The 21,933-nt window shown below is 40.5% G+C and overlaps 1 protein-coding gene across 12 annotated transcripts in view; it reads right to left on the bottom strand.

The window, feature by feature from the left end:
- The window catches only part of ULK4 (unc-51 like kinase 4), a 571,537-nt gene that overhangs the window by 144,408 nt on the left and 405,196 nt on the right, over positions 1–21,933 (bottom strand). Inside the window, exon 35 of one of the 12 annotated variants that reach the window (XM_042998373.1) lies at positions 10,109–10,435. The exons of 10 other annotated variants lie outside the window; for them this stretch is intronic. In XM_042998373.1, coding sequence (XP_042854307.1) covers positions 10,256–10,435 — 180 coding nt within the window. In that variant the 3' untranslated portion in view covers positions 10,109–10,255. Of the gene's footprint in view, positions 1–10,108; positions 10,514–21,933 lie in introns of those variants that run through there. One more of the 12 variants, XM_042998377.1, reaches the window with a different exon arrangement.

Genomic DNA, 21,933 nt, shown 5'->3' with positions numbered 1-21,933 from the left:
TTTTTTTCACTGCAGTCTTTAGGGTTTTTTTTATGTACAGAATGATGTCATCTGCAAACAGTGACTGTTTAACTTCTTCCTTACCAATATGGATGCCTCTTATTTCTTTTTCTTGTCTGATTGCTGTGGCTAGGACTTCCCAACAGATTCTCTAAAAGTAGGAAAATGGAACTGCATATAACCAATATTTTTAAAGAATATTTCTGGTTGATGTGTTTTAAAAACACTATGCCATTTCAAACTGATATTAGGTATTTATCATTATCTCAGGTGAATCTTAAAATCATAGAGTTTGAAGAGGCCCACAGAGCTCTTCTTATCCAACCACTAGCCTGGTGGCAGGAAATGGTCATTTTACCTCCTGGTCAAGCTTTCAGATGAACTGGATGATAATGCTGCCTTTACACACTGTGTCAACTGGTTGCACTAGGTCACTGGATAAGGTATGGGCTACCTGCCCCAAATAGTCTGCTTGGGAAGAGACTGCTGGTGATGTCCTCTGCAGCGAAGGGACACAATCCAGCTCCCTCAGGAAAGTCCTCAAACATCAATTACAATTAGCAATCATCACAAGTGATACAGATCCAAAAACCTCGTCTTCTGTTTTCTAAAGTCACTAATCTAGTCATTTCAAGGGTATAGCACAGACTCCAAGACATGGAACTGAGTCAGAAAGTAGAAGGACAACATTTTAACATTCAACCTAGAGTTTTATGCTAAGTCATATCTAGTACTTATTTTGGAGACCCAATATATATGTGTGTGTGTATCACAGCACTTACAGAGCTTATTTACCACCACAGGAAAGCCAACCAAATTGTTCTCAGTTTCCACTCAACAGAACAGTATGTTGACCTTTACTGGCAGAGCTGGAGTGAATTCTGTTGATAGCAGCTACTGTGAGGATTGCAGAACTGGTAAATATTTATGAAGTTTTCCTACTGTGCTGGCCACTGGCAAAAAGACTGGGAGGGATGTGTGCTTCTGAGTCACCCAAGAAGCTGGGAGGTACCTATCAGATTTGAGTCTGGCATTTCAAATCCTATATTTAGGAAAAAATTCACTGTTCACTAAAAATGATAAGGTGTATCTGGAAAAATGCTCAAGATGCTGAAGCTAAAGTACACTCCAGATATTTCTCTCCATCTGATGGAGAGACTGTCAGGTATCTTTAGAGGGAAAAGAGCTAGCAGTAAGATGCTGCCTTGCTTGGTTTCTGTGTCTTAATACGCTACACTCTGGGCAGACCAAACAGCCCCCACGGCTCCCACTGACACAGGTAAGGGGTGCCTCTGAGGTTAGGTTCTGGCCACTCTTGGAACGGAGAAAGGTTTCTGAGGCCTAGGTTGAAGGTCAACTGTCCTGTGTGCTCTTAGGAGCATCCCTGCCCCACCTCATGAACACCAAGCCTTTCTGTTTTACCACCTACGCCCCAAATGAAAATGGAAACAATCTGAATGCCATCATTGACTTGCTAGAAATGCACGTACATTGATTTGTTAACTCTCCCAAGGAGGAAATCCAAGCCTGATATTTTGATTTCAATGAAAGGAATTTTAAGCAGTGTCAAGCAAATGGAATGACTTCTTGAAGGGATGTGAGGAAGAGATTCTATTTATTTTTTTAAGCCCTTTCGGTCCTTACGTTTTCTTTCAACCTGTTCTATCAAATATCAGGAGAGGGGTAGTGAAATCTCTGACTAAAATTGCATTTATCTTTTCATCCTTGTACTTCCAACACGATTTTGTTTCATGTGGTTTATTTAGGACTATTATGCCTACTTGATTAACTGATCACTTTATCATGAGAAAACAACCTTCCTGGGCGCCTGGGTGGTTCAGTCAGTCAAGCATCTGACTCTTGATTTCAACTCGGGTCATGATCTCAGTTCGTGAATTCAAGCCCCACACTGGGCTCCACGCTGACAGCACTGAGCATGCGGGGCACTCTCTTTCTCAAAAATAAACATTAAAAAAAGAAAGAAAGAAAATGACCTTCTATATCCCTAGTAATATTCTTTGATCTGAAATCCACTTTGTCTCATATTAAAATAGTCACTCCAGCTTTCTCTTGACTCGTAGTAGTAGGGCACATCTTCTTCCACTCTTTTTCTTTTAACCTACTCATGTCATTATGTTTACAGTAAGTTTCTTTTAGGCAGTATATAGTTGGCTCTTGGTTCTTGACCCAATATGACAATTACTGACTTTCATTTGAGGTGCTTAGACTGGTTACATTTTTTGTGATTGTTCATACTGTTAGGTTTAAGTCTATCTTTTTGCCATTTGTTTTCTATTTGTTCCAGAAGTTTCTGTTCTCGTTTTTCTCTCTCTTTTTTTTTGTCTTCTTTTTAATAAAATATTTTTTATTATTCATCTCCTTGGTTGATTAGAGTTATGACTCTCTTGTGCAGTGGCTGCTTTAGGGTTTAATAGTATCATCTTTAACATAACAAAGTCGACCTCTCAAGTCATATTACAGAATTTCACATTAGTGGAAGAATCGTTCAGTAGCAGACTTTCACTTTTTCCCTCCCAGATTTTGCATTTTACATACACACATGCTTTTATTAAGCTCACGACACACATAGCTATTACTGTAGTTTAAATGGTCAATTATCCTTGGGAGAGATGCTACACACTGTGAATTTAACCCTGTTGAGTGCTTGATACATGTGTATTCCTAAAAATACTTGTGAGATTTGTTTTCCCCTTGGAGGCAGCTCTGTTAATTAGAAACAGTTCGATCCCTTCAGATCTTGTTTTTATGATGTGTTAGGTGGCTTTGGAGCAGCATTCAGCCTAGGACTAATTATTCCCCACCGCTGAGCCAAGATCTTCCTGAGTAGCTTTTCCAATGTTCCATGAATTAAGAATTTTTTCCAGTCTGTCTGATGGGAAAAAGAACTATTTTTGCCCATGTGTGCGTAACTGACACTACTCTCTAATCCTTATGGGTGTTTTGGTCCCTGGCCTTGGGTTGCTGCCTCACACACACATACCCTGCAGAATATCTAAGAGAAACCCTCTGTAGATCTCTGAGGTTCTCTCCTTGTGCAATTTTTTTTAAGACATTTTTTTTTTTTAATTTTTTTTTTTTCAACGTTTTTTATTTATTTTTGGGACAGAGAGAGACAGAGCATGAACGGGGGAGGGGCAGAGAGAGAGGGAAACACAGAATTGGAAACAGGCTCCAGGCTCCGAGCCATCAGCCCAGAGCCCGACGCGGGGCTCGAACTCACGGACCGCGAGATCGTGACCTGGCTGAAGTCGGACGCCCAACCGACTGCGCCACCCAGGCGCCCCAAGACATTTTTTAATGTTTATTTATTTTTGAGAGAGAGAGAGAGAGAGGGAAAAGGGGAGGGGCAGAGAGAGAGAGGAAAACACAGAATCTGAAGCAGGCTCCTGGCTCTGAGCCATCAGCACATAGCCCGATGCGGGGCTTGAACGCATGACCTGAGCTGAGGTCAGATGCCCAACTGACTGAGCCACCCAGGTGCCCCTCCTCGTGCAACTTTCTGTCCTGGGCACCCTGGTCACCTCGTTCTGTTCCTCCTCTCAGCTTCATCGCAACTCAGTACTCAGGCTGAAGCAAAAAATCTGATAGCACGCTCTTGCTTAAAATTCTTCCAAAAATGCACCATTATTGCCCCAGAATGAGACTAAACACAGCTATGCTGGATGATCCACATTAGAAAAAATGATGCCTCAGTTTCCCGTAGATTCTTCAAAATAACCTGAGAGCTGGCTCTCTGTGACCTAAAAGCTTGAAGAACTGCGAGACAGGAAGTGGCCAAACTACAAGAAGGGCTCACAACTGGGAAACAAGGGCAGGCCACACAGGGCAGGTTTCAGAAGGGACTATCAGGAGGCAGTGCCTAAGAGCTAGGGACACTGAACTCCAAGCACCACACTCTTGGGAAACAAGATAACCTTCAAGAATTTTACGGCAGAAAGTCAATTCAGCGAGAAGGGCTTTTGTAGTTAAAAAAAAAAAAAAAAAGTGATGGCATATGGGAGCCAGATTTCTTCCTTTCTCGAAGTCCTTAATTTTTAATTTTTTATTTTGATACCGTTTGGGACTTAAATGAGCTACGACAAATAGGAAAAATGAGTGCACTTTACTGCCCTAAATAGTAACATCTTATGGAACCATAGTATAGTTACCACAAACAAGAACTGAACATGGAGACATTATTATTAATGAATTTATAGACCTTACTCAAGTTTCGCCAGTTTTTCCACTAATGTCCAGGATCCAAGCCGGATTCAGATAGGATTTAGCTGCTGTGCCTCCTTAGTCTCCTCCAACTTGTGATGGTCCGTCTAGTCTTTCTTGGATTTTACTGACCTCCACACTTCTGAAGACGAGTGGCCAGTTAGTGTGGAAGATACTTTGATTTGTCTGATGTTTTCTCATGATTAAATCTTGGTAATGCTTTTTTTTTCCCCCCAGGAATACCAGAGAAGTGATGCTGTACATTTTTTAGTGCATTCTATACCAGTAGGTACAGGATGTCCATAAAGCTTATCACTGGTGATACTAACTTTGATCGCTTGCTTAGAGTGGTGACAGTTCTGTGCACTGTAACAATCAAAAGTGTTTCTTTTGTATCTTGTGGAGAAGTAACTTGAGATTTTATTTCTTATTTCTCATTATACATTTACCCACTAATTTCAGCATCCATTGAGAATGCCAGGTTTCATCTGACTTAAAAAAAATAAAGTGATAATGGTTATTTAATTAAGATTTACACTTAGTAAAAAGGCTTACATATTTTTTTTGCTATCTGTCCCCGCCAACTTTGCAAAGTGCATTTCTTTAGAACACCCTGAGTTCCAACCCTACCGTTACCTTCAGAGCCTCAAACTTCCAATGATAATTTATGCCGATTAATATGTCCTCTACCTGGGATGCACAATCCTTCGGTCCTTCACCCATCCTCAACCCACATGCGGTTGGCACATTGTCAACCATTCTTCCAACAAAATTAAAAAAGCCCTGGAGGATCTGGGTAAGAGTAAAAGGCAGCAGGAATCTGTCTCCCCACTTAGACAACAATTGCAGTAGCAGAATCTGTCCGATGCAACTACTCTGGAATTCTGAGACCTACTGAAGGCTTACAACGACAGAAGAAGGCTTGGACAGTAAATTGAGGTTAATTTTGTTCAATTCCAGCTCTCAGCACAGTGGTAGTTACCCATTCCCCACCCCAAGCCCCATGGCAGACAGTCATTCATGTGTTTTGGGGGCAGCTTATAGACGCTAGGGTAGACAAAAAGGATTCAGTCCTCCAAATATCAGGAATCTGTTCTTTAATCACTGACTACTACTGCTTCTGATCACAGAGGTGCAGGCAAAAAGGCAGCCACTCTTATTATACCTCCCTCACTGTGGCAAGTTCCTCTCCCTCTAGATAGAGTGACTTCCATATTTAAAAGACAGCATCCTTCTCCCTCACCTCTCCTCACAACGTACCCCCACTTCATTTTTCTGTTTTTCCTCTTTTGAAAACCAGACGGTAAAAAGCAACTACACATACTGAGAAAATCAGAAAGTCACCACTTGTGCCCGGGGAAAGGCACACACTCAGAAAAGACCTGAAAAGACCCTGTATTCACACAGCAAACTGATCCTTAGCATCAAGACAGCCTACAGCAACCACAAACATAAGTAAATGAACAACAAGAAAAAAATAGCAAACGCTGGGGAAGTTGGAAAATCTAATTGACGGAGTTATCATTATTAGATTCAAATGTCCGGCTCTCACAAATTTTTTTAAGACAGCATGGCATATGAAGAAATAGGTGAACACGGCACATTCAAAAGAGAAAAGTAAATAAACAGCAACTGTCCCTGAAAAGACCCTAATGGCAAATGTACTAGACAAAGGCTTTAAAGCAACAATCTTAAATATGCTCTAAAAGTACTAAAGGAAGTTGTATGGAAAACTCAAGGAAACAGTGTATGAACAAGATGTAAACATAAATAAAAAGAAAAATCTAAAAAAGAAACCAAAAAAATTATGCAGGTGAGAAGTACAATAAATGAACTGGAAAATACACCATAGAGATTCAAAGGCAGATTTGAGCAGGAGGAAAGAATTAGTGAACATTAAGATAGGAAAATGAATATTATCGAGGCTGGGGAACAGAAAGAAATAGATTGAAGAAATGTGAACAGAGCCTAACAGACCTATAGAGCACCATCAAGTAGACCAATATGCATACTGTGGAAGTTTGAGAAGAAGGAGAGAGAAAGGGGTAGACAGGATATTTGAAGAAAGATTGTTTGAAAATTTTCCACATTTGATGAAAGATATGAATATAAACATCCAAGAAGTTCAATCAATTCCAAGTAAAATGAACTAAAAACAAACAAACAAAAAAACCAGAGGCACACTATACTTCTAATTTCAAAGGCCAAAGACAAAGAGAATCTTGGAAGCATGAAAAGAGAAGTGACCTAACTCTCAATAGATTTAAAAAGATAGATGGGGTGCCTGGGTGGCTCAGTTGGTTGAGCATCCAACTCCTCAGGTCATAATCTCACAGTTTCATGTGTTCGAGCCAGGCATCAGCTCTGTATTGATGGTGCAGAGTCTGCTTGGGATTCTCTCTCTCTCTCTCTCTCTCTCTCTCTCTCTCTCTGCCTCTCCCCTGCTCATTCACGCTCTCTCGTTCTCTCAAAATAAATACATAAATAAAAATTTTAAAAAAATAGGTATCATACAAATGATCTTGTCCAAAAACAACAGGATGAAGTTAGAAAACAGTGATAAAACAAAAACTAAAAAATTCCCAAATTTATGGAAATTAAATGACACATTCATACACAACCAATGGATCAAAGAAGAAATCATAAGGCAAGGTAGAAACTACTTAGAGATGAAGGAAAATGAAAACACAACATACCAAAACTTATGCGACATAGCAAAATCAATGCTAAGGGGGAAATTTATAGCTATGAATGCTTATATTAAAAAAGATATTTCAAATCAACAACCTAACTTTACAACTCAAGAAACTAGGGGGAAAGAAAAAGAAAAAACTCAACCCAAAGCTAGGAGAAGGGATAAAACAAAAAATATTAGAGCAGAGATAAGTGAAATAAAGAACAGAAGACTAGTGAAAAATCAATGAAACCACAAGCTGGTTCTTTTAAAAGATTAACAGAATGAACACACCTTAGCCAGATGGACAGAAAAAAAGAAAAGACTCGAATTACTGAAACCAAAAATTAAAATGGGAATATTATAGCCAATTATGCAGAATTAAAAAGGATTAGAAGACCGTACTAAGAACAACTGTAAGCCAACAAATTGGATAACCTAGAAGAAATGGACAAATTCCTAGACAAATGGACAAATTCCTGGACAAATACAGAACCTACCAAAAACTAAATCACAAATAAATAGAGAATGTGAATAGAAGTACAACTAGTAAAGACTTTCAATCAATAATCGAAAATCTCGTGACAAAGAAAAGCCCTGGACCTGATGGCTTCACTGGTGAATTCTATCAAAAATTAAAAAAAAAAAAAAAAAAAGGCACGAATACTAATTTGTCTCAAAATTTTCCCCAAAATTGAAGGAAACATTTCTCAACTTGTTTTGAGAGACCAGGATCATCCTGATGCCAAAGTCAGACAAGGACACTACAAGAAAACTACAGATTAATATCCCTGATAAACACTGATGCAAAAATCCTCTAAACAAACAAACAAACAAAACTGTAGCAAACCTAATTCAGCAACAGCATATTAAAAGTACTAGATGTCATGAACAAGTGGGATTTATTCCTGGGATGCAAGAATGACTCTACATATAAAAAGGGATCAATGTAATACACTATAATCTACCCAAAGCAACCTACATAGTCAGTGCAATCCCTATCAAAATCCCAACGATGTTTTCTCTAGATATAGAAAAACCCCTCTACAAATTCATATGGAATCTCAAATGGCTCCAAATAGCCAAGACAATCTTGAAAAAGAACAACAAAACTAGATGATTCAGACTTCTTGATTTTAAAGCTTACTATAAAACTACACTGATTAGGGCCGCCTGGGTGGCTCAGTCAGTTGAGTGTCTGATTCTTGATTTAGACTCAGGTCATGATCCCAGGGTTGTGGGATTGAGGCCCTTGTTAGGCTGAGCATGGAGCCTGCTTAAGATACTCTCTTTCCCTCTGCCCCTCTCCCTGCTAGCACACTCTCTAAAACAAACAAACAAACAAAAAAACCCCAAAACGATAGTACTTCAATCATTGTAGTCCTGGCATACAGACTGACATAGAGACCAACAGAACATAGAATAGAGAGTCCAGAAATAAATCCTTACACACACACACACACACACACACACACACACACACACACACCTTGTTTTTGACAAGGTGCCAAGAACATCCAATGGGAAAAGGACAGTCTTCCCAACAAATGATGCTGAGAAAACTGGTACCCACTTTCAAACGAATGAAGGTAGACCTAACGCCATATACAGAAATTAAATCAAAATGGATCAAAGACTGAAATCTAATACCTAAAACTATGAAATTCTTAGAAGAAACGTTGGGCGAAAGCTTCATGACACTGGATTTGGCAACAATTTCTTGGATATAACAACAAAGGCACAGGCAACAAATGAAAAATTTTCACAGGCACACTGGACTTCATGAAAATTTGGGGCATCAAAAGATACTATCAACATTTTTTTTATCTATTCATTTTGAGAGAGAGAGAGAGAGAGAGAGAGGGAGAGAGAATCCCAAGCAGGCTCTGCACCGTCAGCACAGAGCCCAAGACAGGGCTTGAACCCGCAAAATTGGAACATCATGACCTGAGCTGAAACCAAGAGTTGGACACTTAACCAAGTGAGCCACCCAGGCACCCCTGTCAACATAATTTTTAAAAATCAACTGGGGTGCCTAGGTGGCTTAGTCGGTTAAGCATCCAACTTCAGCTCAGGTCATGATCTTGCGGTTCATGGGTTGGAGCCCCGCATCAGGCTCTGCGCTGACAGCTCGGAGCCTGGACCCTGTTTCAGATTCTGTGTCTCTCTCTCCGCTCCTCCCCTGCTCGCACTCTGTCTCTCTCTCTCTCTCTCAAAGATAAACATTTCAAAAAATTAAAAATCAGTCTACAGAATGGAAGAAAATGTTTTCAAATAACGTATTTAAAATGGATTAATATCCAGAATATATAGGGAGTTCTTAAAAATCAACAACAAAAAGTCAACCAGATTAAAAAATGGGCAAAAACCTTGAATAGAAATTTCTACAAAGAAGATATTCAAGTGACAATAGGCACATGAAAAGAAGCTCAATATTACTAATAATTAGGGAAATGCAAGTCAAAACTATAATGAGATATCATCTCCCATCCATTAGGATGCCTACTATCAACAAGACAGAAAACGACAAGCTGGTTTGTTTGGATATAGAGAAATGTGTACTCTAGCATACTATTGATGGGAATGCAAAACGGAATGGCTGCCACGGAAAACAGAATAGCGGTTCTTCAAAAAATTAAAGGCAGCATTATCACAGGATCTGGCAATTCTGTTTCCGGGTATATATTCCAAAGAACTGAAAGCAGAGTCTGAAAAGACATTTGTACATCCGAGTTCACAGCAGCGTTATCCACAACAGCTAGGAGTGGGAAGGAACCTAAGCATCCATCAGCAGATGAATGGATAAGCAAAATGCAGGACACGCACACGTGGGAATATTATTTAGCCTCAAAAAGCAAGGGAATTCTAACACATGGATGAACCCTGAGGACATTATGCTGAAAGACGCCAGTCACAAAACGACAAATACCGTATGACTCCGTTATGCGAAGTACTTAGAGTAGTGAAATCATAGAAACAGGAAATAGAATGGTGGCTGCCAGGGGCTGGGGTAAAAAGGAATGGGAGGTTCTTGCTTAATGGGTATAGACTATCAGTTTCACGAGATAAAAAGAGATGTCGAGATGGACAGCAGAGATGACTGTACAACATTATGAATATATTTAGTAACAGTGAACTGCATACGCAAAAATGGTTCACATGGTAAATTTTATGTGTATTTCACAAGAAAAAAAGTTGGAAAAAAATTCAACCAGCCCTTCGTCCTTGGCCCAGCTCACGTAGTTAGTTGTTCCCTCCACGGGCCCGAGGGCACCTGTAAGCCTATTAGAGGCTTTGCTATCTTTTGTTGTGTGATGAACTGGCTAGTCTGCGGCCGTTCCTTGATCTTACGCATAATGCTTATGAAGATATGTTGGAGATCCCGTACATTTTCGGAGGAGTATACTCTGGATCTCTGGAACTCAAGAATCTATTGTCAGGAAGCTGCAAGTCTCTGGCTGAAACTGCTGCTCCACACTTCACTGAAAGAAAAGTTGTCCTGAGGACACCGTGGAAGACGAAGTGGAAGGCGACTTCGCGTTGTAAGAACAACAACAAAGACCAGCTGTTGGCTGACGGCAAAGGGAGGTCTCTCATTCACGAGAGGGTAGTAGGAAGCTGGGAAAGGGCAGAGAAGACAGAAATTCGATAGTAAAAATTGTTTTCTGCTGAGTAAGATGGGATTATATAAGGTAGAAAGGAGGACTTAAAACCTTTTATGATTATGAAGGTAACAAATGTTCAATTTATAAAAGCTGAAAGCTACAGATGGTACTAAAAAAATAGAAATCACATGTCCTCCTACCACCCAGAGTTAACCACTGCAGAGTACGTCTGTCCTGACTACCTACTCTGCGTGGTCGGAGGGGACTGTAAGAATGACCAGGCAAATTTTAACCACGCAAAATGATCTTAATGAGTGGGGAAGTTACAACTGTGCCACGACCTTTAAAGTTTATCAAAACATTAAAAACTTTCAATATCAAGATTAAGTGTGTGTGTGTCTTATAAACGTGCAGAAGAATACATAAACAGCAAACCTGATATTGACTGCTGTAATCCAAAACATTACAAACAGTGAGAATTAAGGGTTTGTTTTTGTTTTTGCTGTTCTGAAAAAATACTTATCGAGAGTAGTTTGCATGGTGCTTGCTGCTTTTCTGTCATGTAACTCACCATACAGAGAGAGCATTTTTTCTATGCCTTGGGCAACTGTCATGCTCCTTTCTAACTCTGGCTCACCTCCCAACATTTTATCCTTTATGCTTTCACTCTTGGAAAATATCTCCCAGGATTCTCGCAATGTGAAGGTTTTCTTGTTTTCGTTTTTGCCTTTTTTTTTCTTTTTGCCTGCCTTGCTCCCTCTGAGGCTCCCTTCTTTTCTTCAAAATCACTTTCTTCATTTATGTAGATGACTTCACTTCCACTAAGTTCCTCTGGCTGCCTATCTAGAACCTCTTAACCATTGTCAACATTCCTGATGTCTGCTGTTCCTCCTGCAACTCTGGTTACATTAGTTTCAAATTTCCCTTGCATCATTAATTGCTTTTAGCTTCTTTGCTGCCCTTCTGTCTTTGTTGCACAATTCTCTCAATTATCCGCTTTTGTAAAATGCTTCATGGGTTTATCATTGGAAGACAAGGAGGCAACGTAACTACATGCTTTGCTGCGTGTGAACTAAACAATACATGTAACGTGACCAATCGTTGGCAGATTTTCACGTAAGTGCACGACTGGTCACTGATGATGACGCACATCAATTATGTACACAGGGATTTGTTCACTGAAGAGCTAGCAGCAAAGTCTGTACTTCACGCAATTACTCAGAGTGAATCCAACAAAGTAACTGAAAACCAAACGATCTTGCGGAGGACTGATGTTATCTGGCTGAAATGTGTACATATTAAAGCCCCGTGAAAGTAAGGATTGCCGGGGCGCCTGGGTGGTTGAGTTGCTTGGGCGTCCGACTTTGGCTCAGGTCACGATCTCACGGTTCGTGGGTTTGAGTCCCACATCGGGCTCTGTGCTGACAGCTCAGAGCCTGAAGCCTGCTTCAGATTGTGTGTCTCCCTTTCTCTCGGCCCCCTCCCCGCTCATACTTGGTCTCTCCCACTCTCTCAAAAATAAATAGACATTAAAAAAAAAAAGTAAGGATTGCCTCTGTGAGCATCATGACATATAGTAATTATAAAATGATGCTAATTTAAAATATATACACATTTTGAATACATGTGAATTTTTTATGATACATACTTTAAAATTTATTACATTTTACATTAGCATCCTACAATTAATATATATTCTGATATTTTCCTTACCCTTATGTTACAAATACTTCCCCATGCTGTTAAATATGCTTGGGAAATATATTTAATAGCATAACAGCATTCTACCCTAAGAATGGAAATTATTTAATTTCTAACTGAGCAACACAGAGGTTATTACCAAAGTGTTTGATACCAAAGATAAAGCTGTGAAAATACCTGTTTACACAAGTCATTCAGTATTTCTCTATTTTCTGTGCATAAATTTTCTAGAAGTGGAATGACTACATTAAAGAATATAAATAATTTTAAGGCTTTTGATATGGACCTATGTATATTTTTATTTACCTCTTTTTGTCCCCAAAGTAAGCTTCTAACTTTGAAGCCTGTATTGCATTTTTAAAAATTAATTTTCTGGGGTGCCTGGGTGGCTCAGTCAGTTATGCATCTGACTTTGGCTCAGGTCATGATCTCACGGTTCGTGGGTTTGAATCTCACATCGGGTTCCGTGCTGACACTGTGGAGCCTGCTCAGCATTCTCTCTCTCTTTCTCTCTGCTCCTCCCCCATTCACACTTTTTCTTTCTCTCAAAATAAATCAATAAACTTAAAAAAATTTAATTTTCTGTTATTCATAGTGTGCTTAAATGCATTCAGTGAAATTAACATTGGATATTTGCACTTTTGTTGTTGTGAATTGTCCACTCCAATCTTCTGCCCACTTTTCTTCTGGGATATTTCTAGGTAATTTAAAGTGGCCTCTTCCTAAACATCACCTCTTTACAGACACTACTTCAAAAATGGACAAGTGTGGAACTTCAAAAACTGCAGGCTGTTATTGCCTTCTGGTCATTTGTTACATAAGTGAGATGTGCAAATATAAAACCAAACAATTCTGATGTGTTTGTGGCTAGTTCTAATAACGTTTGGAGCCAGTTGTAAGAGTCCAATTAGTAACGCTCACTTTTCTCACGGAGGCACATAAAACACTCAACCATTAATTATTAAGTCAAGACAAGCGTGCTGGGAACAGAGAATAAAGTACACCCCAAAAACCTTTATTAACTAGACTTTGATTTTGGCATGACCCACGTTTCACAGTTCCACATTCAGTTCTGTTTCTGTCCCTCAAACTTCCTCTTTTTCTTCCATTGGTCTGCCCTGCTGCCCCGATCTTCTTTTGTGAAACACGTGACATGCTTTCATGTTCAAGCATCACTATTTGAAAGAAGGCTTGAAAAGAGGGCAATGAGAATACAGAAGTTTGGGTAATCAATGGGAGAGAACGATCTTTAGAGGGGTTGCTTTCTGGCACCCCCACCGCATAACTGAACGCTTGCCTACTCAACTTCACGCCAGAGGCTCTGGCCAACAACAAAATGCCATTAAAAAAACCTACCACTATACTGCAACCTCTTCAAGAAAAGGTATAGGAAGTCATGGCGGAAAACACACCTGCAGCTTGGGGACGTTTCTTTCCTACAGCTCCCCAAGTCCAAACGCTGAATGTCAGAATCCTGCATTGGGGGTCGGGGGAGGGGGGAGTCTCCTTTCAGAGAAAGTAATGATACTGAAGCTTCTATTTTGATGGCTCAGAGGATTTTATGCTCACTGCTGCTGTGGTGATTCCAGGGCTGGGTTTTTATATTTTGCAGTTACTATAAGTATAGCAATTTTCCAGAAACAGAAGTCCTTGGGCAATGCTACCTGCCCTTTTGTATCCTTTCCTGTCAATCTAAGGTAGGATATGGGTTATTTCAGGAATATAGGCTTCCCGCTGAAGGTCAGGGCAACTCCTGCCAAAAAAGAGGTCAACCTCTAGGGAGAAATCCAGATGATGCAGTTTTAAAGCAAACAAGCTCGCGAGGCATCATCATTACCAGTCCTAGGAGGGGCTGGCTTAGCGAGGGCAGGAGAGCAAGGGTGCAGATGAACTTTCTGGATAAATTTGTACTTGAATCTATGTCCTACCAAGCGTGGTCTATTCTTGGTTATACTGAGGAAAGGTAGAAAATATACTGCATTTGTCAGCAATTAGCTTGCTCTCCTACACAAATGTTTATCAAATCCCTCCTGTGCACCAGACCCAAGAGCCAAGCTGGAAAGAAGAGCCATCTAAGCCCAAGAGCTGAAAGTTGAGGGAGAGTCGGCCAAGTAGGAGGAGGAAGAGCATGTTCTGGGCAGAGACAAGGGAAATGGAGGAACATTTAAAGAAATGAAAAGAGTTGGGGTGCAGAACACAGAGCAGGGCAAAGAGAATCAAGAGATGATGCTAGAAACTAAGTGCCAGATCATACATGGTTTTGTAAACCTGTTAAGGAGTCGGAATTTATCCACGAAGAGTGGGGGATCATTGAAAGGTTTTAAGTCAATGAGTGAGAAGGCGAGTTTGCAGGAGTCTTTCTCTGAAGAGAAAGCACGCCGCCTCCACTGAAGAAGACGGTGGGCAGGGCGAGAGCAGGCAAAGATCCCAGGGAGAAGGCCGCCGTGGCCCTGCACGCACAACAAGATGGTGGTGGCCTTTACGACACCGCCCATGGGAATGAAGAGGGATGGCAGTCAGTTTTGGTGGCTTGACGGAATGGGGCGGGATGGCAAAGGGAAAGAGGCCAAGATGATGCCTGTGTTCTTGGCTTGGGCCGCTGGGGGGAAGTGAATGTCATTCACTGACACAGGACACAAGAGAAACGGTTTCAAGGAGGCGATTATGGATTGGTTTTAACCCTGCTGAAGCTGAGGTGTTTATGGCGCATCCAATGGAGATGCCCAGTGAAGAGATGGGCAGTGGTGAACTGGAAAGAGAGGTAGCCCTATTAATGGAGGAAGTAACTCCTTAGAGCAGCTGCTTACTAGAGAGCTAACACGAGGCCCGATCTCTTGGCTTTGACTCGCAAATGGATGACTCGGGACCCCCAGCCTCCATCACCATAAAACCATCACCCGTATTTCAGGCCACTGGTGAGGCAGGCAGCATGCAAAAGAAACAACGGACAAGCCCATTACTATTTAAAGAGAAAAACCTATTTGGTTACTTCTTAAGAGAAAGAAATTAGAAAATGAAAAAAAAGAAATTGCTTTTTCTCTCCTATGCTTTGTGGGGCACAATTTTTTAAATTGCACAGTGACGTCAGAAACACAAATTGGTAAGTATCTCGTGGCTATAGGCTAAAATGTTGTTCCTGGGAGAATCGTTAACTGCTTGGGAGACAGGGCAGGACAGGAAGCTTATGTTCTCATGCTCAGTAAGGACCCCACTCTGACCAAACTGCAGGGGGCCATCTTCTCAATGGCCAAGGAATGCATGGTTATGGTGAAACATATAAACCAGGCTGCATACTGGCATCTCGAATGTAGGCTAAGGTAAAACAATTGAAAGCAATTATCTCTTGTAGTTTTGAAAATACCTAATTGAGGAAGAAGGAGGCCATAACATAATTTCTTACAGCAATTAGTTATCTAGTTAGTTATAAAACTCATGTAGGATGTATAGCCTAGCTTTCCATTTTCTCTTCTTAAATAAAATATTACAGTCAAACAATTACGTCATGCTATCATTTCTTCAGGAGTCATGGTCAATTGGTTCTACCTTTTCTTAGCCAGATCTTATACCATGGCTCCAATTGAGGGTTCAAAGATCCCACTGAAATTGTGAACTGTGTGCAGAACTTTGCACATAAGGGAATCTATGCATTTTTCAGGGAAGCGGGTCTAGAATCCTCAGATTCTCAAAGCAGTTTAACAGTCAAAATAGACTAAAAATCCCTGTCTCCTATCTACCTTCCACTAGGACTCTCTTACAGTGCACAGTAAAAATATGGGGCATAAATTAGGGGATGACAGGTTTTCTCTTCTCTTAAGGATATGTTCACTTTAATAGGACCATTATCTGGAAAGAACGTCAAAAGCCAACAAGTTCATCCACCTGCCTTTAGGCGAAATACCTCCAAAATTATCCACGTCAGATGAAAACTGAGAGCCTGTTTATTTCTCCCCATGGGAAAGCAATTCCAGCACCTCATTCTGTAACCTATTACATTTTTTAACAACCACTGTAAAATTTATCTTTGGTCTGTATGTGCTCTAGTTTAGGTCCTCAATTGCCTTAGTACTATTTTTCTTCACTTTATACACAGCTATAAATGCGTGTTAATCTTTTCCAGAGAAGATATATTGCAATGTTCTTGTCACAGGCCATTTTTAAAAGCAATGACTCTGGTGATCAATGGGTATACACACAACACAGCTCACACACATTAGGCAGACGTCCGGCCATATACTAGAACATAAGGGTGATCAAGTTGCTAGGAGTAAGAGTTTGGAGTCTCAAAGAGCCGGGGAAAAATCTCTGAGATGACACATCCCAGGAAGAGGACGCCCTCCTGCTGTGTCTGCCAGTCGGAAGCGTGAATGGGAGGCATCTGGTGGAGATCCAATCTAACCATGGTCCAGAATGGGTGGTCCCTCAGCAACCCTCAGCTGTAGTCTGACCTGTGATGATGGTCCCGTCGCCCTCCCCAAGGGAACCTGTGTGTCCCAGGCTTCCCACGGACACTGGCCACCCGACTCCCCCTGCTCGCCTGCCACTCGCATAGCTTTGTTTCCTGTGGTCCTCTCTACACAAATTCTGGGTACCTCAGGCCTCCCAACAGTGGCACCCCATCCCTCTGACGTCTGCCCCCTGGCTAGGGTTCATCTGCATCCTCAAGGGTTGCTTCCTGCTCTCCCAGGAATAGTGAACCTTCTCTGGCCTGGGCAACCCAGCAGACTTGTCCACCGTTCTATGGGCTGCAAGCATTTCCCAATAAGGTCTGACCCACAGCCTCAGTGTAGGGGTGTCCCTGGTCAAGGCTGTCCTTCCTTGACTACTCTCACTCAGTTTTAGGATACCTTATAGAGTTCTTTTTGAATCTTATGGTTACTCTTTTCTCATAGCTACTAATGTTTCATATTAAAATTCTCCTATTTAATGCCAATAAAATGGGCAATCTGGAAGAAATGGACAAATTCCTAGAAACATATACACTACCAAACTGAAACAGGAAAAAATAGAAAATTGGAACAGACCCATAACCAGTAAGGAAATCGAATTAGTAATCAAAAATCTCCCAAAAAACAAGAGTCCAGGGCCAGATGGCTTTCCAGGGGAATTCTACCAAACATTTAAGGAAGAATTAACACCTATTCCCTTGAAGCTGTTCCAAAAAATAGAAATGGAAGGAAAACTTCCAAACTCTTTCTATGAAGCCAGCACTACCTGGATTCCAAAACCAGACAGAGACCCCACTAAAAAGGAGAACTAGAGACCAATTTCCCTGATGAACATGGATGCAAAAATCCTCAACAAGATATTAGCCAACTGGATCCAACAATACATTAAAAAAAGTATTCACCACGACCAAGTGGGATTTAAACCTGGCATGCAGGGCTGGTTCAGTATCTGCAAAACTGTCAATGTGATTCAATCACATCAATAAAAGAAAGGACAAGAACCATATGATCCTCTCCATAGATGCAGAGAAAGCATTTGCCAAAATACAGCATCCTTTCTTGATAAAAACCCTCAAGAAAGTAGGGATAGAAGGAGCATACCTCGAGATCATAAAAGCCATCAATGAAGGACCCCATGCTGATATCATCCTCAATGGGGAAAAGCTGAGAGCTTTTCCCCTGAGGTCAGGAACAAGACAGGGATGTCCACTCTCACCACCGTTATTCAACATAGTATTGGAAGTCTTAGCCTCAGCAATCAGACAACACAAAGAAATAAAAGGCATCCAAATCGGCCAGGAGGAGGTCAAACTTGCACTCTTCGCAGATGACATGATACTCTATATGGAAAACCCAAAGGGTTCCACCAAAAAACTCCTAGAATTGATTCATGAATTCAGCAAAGTTGCAGGATATAAAATCAACGCACAGAAATCGGGTACATTCTTATACACCAACAATGAAGCAACAGAGAGAGAAATCAAGGAATCGGTCCCATTTACAGTTGCACAAAAAACCATAAAATACCTAGGAATAAATCTAACCAAAGAGGTGAAAAATCTATACGCTGAAAACTATAGAAAGCTTATGAAAGAAACTGAAGAAGACACAAAAAAATGGAAGAAGATTCCATGCTCCTGGATACGAAGAACAAATATTGTTAAAATGTCGCTACTACCCAAAGCAATCTCCATATTCAATGCAATCCCTATCAAAAGAACACCAGCCTTCTTCACAGAGCTAGAACAAATAATCCTACAATTTGTATGGAACCACAAAAGACCCCGAGTAGCCAAAGCGATCTTGAAAAAGAAAACCAAAGCAGGAGGCATCACAATCCCAGACTTCAAGCTATACTACAAAGCTGTAATCATCAAGACAGTACAGTACTGGCACAAGAGGAGACACTCACATCAATGGAACAGAGAACCCGGAAATGGACCCACAAACATATGGCCAACTCATCTTTGACAAAGCAGGAAAGAATATCCAATGGAATAAAGACAGTCTCTTCAGCAAGTGGTGCTGGGAAAACTGGACAGTGACATGCATAAGAATGAACCTGGATCACTTTCTTACATCATACACAAAAATAAACTCAAAATGGATAAAAGACCTCAATGTAAGACAGGAAGCCATCAAAATCCTCGAGGAGAAAGCAGGCAAAAACCTCTTTGATCTTGGCCGCAGCAACTTCTTACTCAGCATGTCTCCAGAGGCAAGGGAAACCAAAGCAAAAATGAACTACTGGGACCTCATCAAACTAAAAAGCTTCTGCACAGTGAAGGAAACAATCAGCAGAACTAAAAAGCAACCGACAGAATGGGAGAAGATATTTGCAAATGACATAGCAGATAAAGGGTTAGTATCCAAAATCTATAAAGAACTTATCAAACTCAACACCCAAAAAACAAATAATTCAGTGAAGAAATGGGCAAAAGACATGAAAAGACACTTCTCCAAAGAAGACATCCAGATGGCCAACCAACACATGAAAAAATGCTCAACATCACTCACCATCCGGGAAATACAAATCAAAACCACCATGAGATACCACCTCACACCTGTCAGAATGGCTCACATTAACAACGCAGGCAACAACAGATGTTGGCAAGGATGTGGAGAAAGAGGATCTCTTTTGCATTGTTGGTGGCAAGGCAAGCTGGTGTGACCACTCTGGAAAATAGTACGGAGGTTCTTCAAAAAACTAAAAATAGAACTACCCTACGACCCAGCAATTGCACTACTAGGCATTTATCCACAGGATCCAGGTGTGCTGTTTCGAAGGGGCACATGCACCCCCATGTTTATAGTAGCACTATCCACAATAGCAAAAGTATGGAAAGAGCCCAAATGTCCATCGATGGATGAATGGATAAAGAAGATGTGGTATATATATACAATGGAGTATTACTTGGCAATCAAAAAGAATGAAATCTTGCCATTTGCAACTACATGGATGGAACTGGAGGGTATTATGCTCGGTGAAATTAGTCAGTCAGAGAAAGACACAAATCCTATGACTTCACTCATATGAGCTCTTTAAGAGACAAAACAGATGAACATAAGGGAAGGGAAGCAAAAATAATATAAAAACAGGAAGGGGCACAAAACAGAAGAGACTCATAAATATGGAGAACAAATAGAGGGTTACTGGAGGGGTTGTGGGAGGGGGGATGGTCTAAATGGGTAAGGGGCACTAAGGAATCTACTCCCGAAATCATTGTTGCACTATATGCTAACTAATTTGGATGTAAATTTTAAAATATAAAAAAGAAAAAGAAAAAAAAAGATGTAGTACATATACACAATGGAATAATGCTCAGCCATCAAAAAGAATGAAATCTTGCCATTGGCAATGACATGGATGGAGCTGGACTGTATTATGCTACGTGAAATAAGTCAACCACAGATAGACAAATACCATATTATTTCACTCATGGAATTTAAGAAACAAAACAGATAAACATATAGGAAATAAGCCACAAGAGACTCTTAATGACAGAGAACAAACTGAGGGTTCAGAAAGAGGTGGATGGGAGATGGGCTAGATGGGTGATGGGTACTAAGGAGAGCACTTGTTATGATGAGCATGGGTGTTGTATTTAAGTGATGAATCACTGAATTCTACTCTAAAACCAATATTACACTATACGTTAACTACCTAAAGTTTAAATTCAAAATGGGAAAAGAAGAAGCAAAGAATAAAGAAACTGAAAAGATTAACAAAAGAAAAAAAAAGAAGTATATTATCTAAAAAAAAAAAAAAAAGATAAAATTCTCCTATTTAAATCACTGTATGGTTTCTGCCTTCTGATTGGACCCAGACTGATACAATCACAATGGTTTATTCTTTTTTTTTTAATGTTTATTTATTTTTGAGACAGAGAGAGACAGAGTATGAATGGGGGAGGGTCAGAGGGAGAGGCAGACACAGAATCTGAAACAGGCTCCAGTCTCTGAGCCGTCAGCACAGAGCCCGATGCGGGGCTCGAACTCACGGACCGTGAGATCATGACCCGAGCCAAAGTCAGACACTTAACTGACTGAGCCACCCAGGTGCCCCACAATGGTTTATTCTTTATGCTCACAGATAGTATTTGCTAACAGTGCATCTTCTATTCTTGTTTTTCCTTCCAGTTTAATTGCATTATGGTTGAAGAATGTGGTCTATACAATTCCTCCTTATTGGAATTTATTGATATGCTTTTAACATAACGCAAGACCAACTTTTCAAGATGTGTCTGGCAAACTGAACAGAAGGTACAGTTTCTGTTTTCAAGGTACAGGGACGGATATATTTCTCTCAGCTCCATTTTATTAAAATGTTTATACTCATTATACAGGCATAAACAAACTTCTTCTGGGAAGGGCCAGATAGTAAATAACATAGGCTTGTGAGCTATAAGGTCTCTACTGTAACTCCTCAACACTTACGAAGGTGCAAAAGCAGCCACAGACAATATGTAAACAAAAGGTCTATGTGGCTCTGTTCAACAAAACTTTATTTACGAAAATAGGCAGTGGGCCAGAGTTAGCCTGCAGGCCATGGCTTATCAACTCCTACTCTACATCATTATATTTATGCACTTGGTCTGTCAGGCGATGAGAAAGAGAAGTTAAATCTCTTGATCCTACAGTGTTTTTTGGATTTCCTCTGGTGTATTTTTGTTCCTTTCTTTACACAGTCCTATGCTCTAATATCGGACACCAAAAAGTTCATAGTTGGTATATACTCCTGTGGATTTTATTCCAGATCTTTGTAGCTTTTTTTTGTTCTGTTAAAGACTTTTTTATACATTATGTTATGTATGTTAACGTTTAAACAAATTTAGAAAGAAAATATAAAATAAGACAATAAAGTTAAGATCAAAGACAAGTTTAACAATATATCTAACTGGAATACATTCGCCTGTTAAAAGAAAGCAAATCTGAGGATGTAGCAAATACCAAAACTTGGGTCTGTAAGATACATGTGAAAAAGAGTGTTCTAGAAGTTTTGCCTATAATGGATTCTGCATTTCTTTCTTAAGATAGATCTTCTTCGGGGCGCCTGGGTGGCTCAGTCGGTTGGGCGTCCGACTTCAGCTCAGGTCATGATCTCGCGGTCCACGAGTTCGAGCCCCGCGTCGGGCTCTGGGCTGATGGCTCAGAGCCTGGAGCCTGCTTCCGATTCTGTGTCTCCCTCTCTCTCTGCCCCTCCCCCATTCATGCTCTGTCTCTCTCTGTCTCAAAAATAAATAAACGTTAAAAAAAAATTAAAAAAAAAAAGATAGATCTTCTTCAT

This window comes from Panthera tigris, chromosome C2, assembly GCF_018350195.1.
Source record: "Panthera tigris isolate Pti1 chromosome C2, P.tigris_Pti1_mat1.1, whole genome shotgun sequence".
Classification (NCBI taxonomy): domain Eukaryota; kingdom Metazoa; phylum Chordata; class Mammalia; order Carnivora; family Felidae; genus Panthera; species Panthera tigris.
The sequence above is the reverse complement of the archived record's forward strand: the minus strand, read 5'-3'. Positions and strand labels throughout refer to the sequence as shown.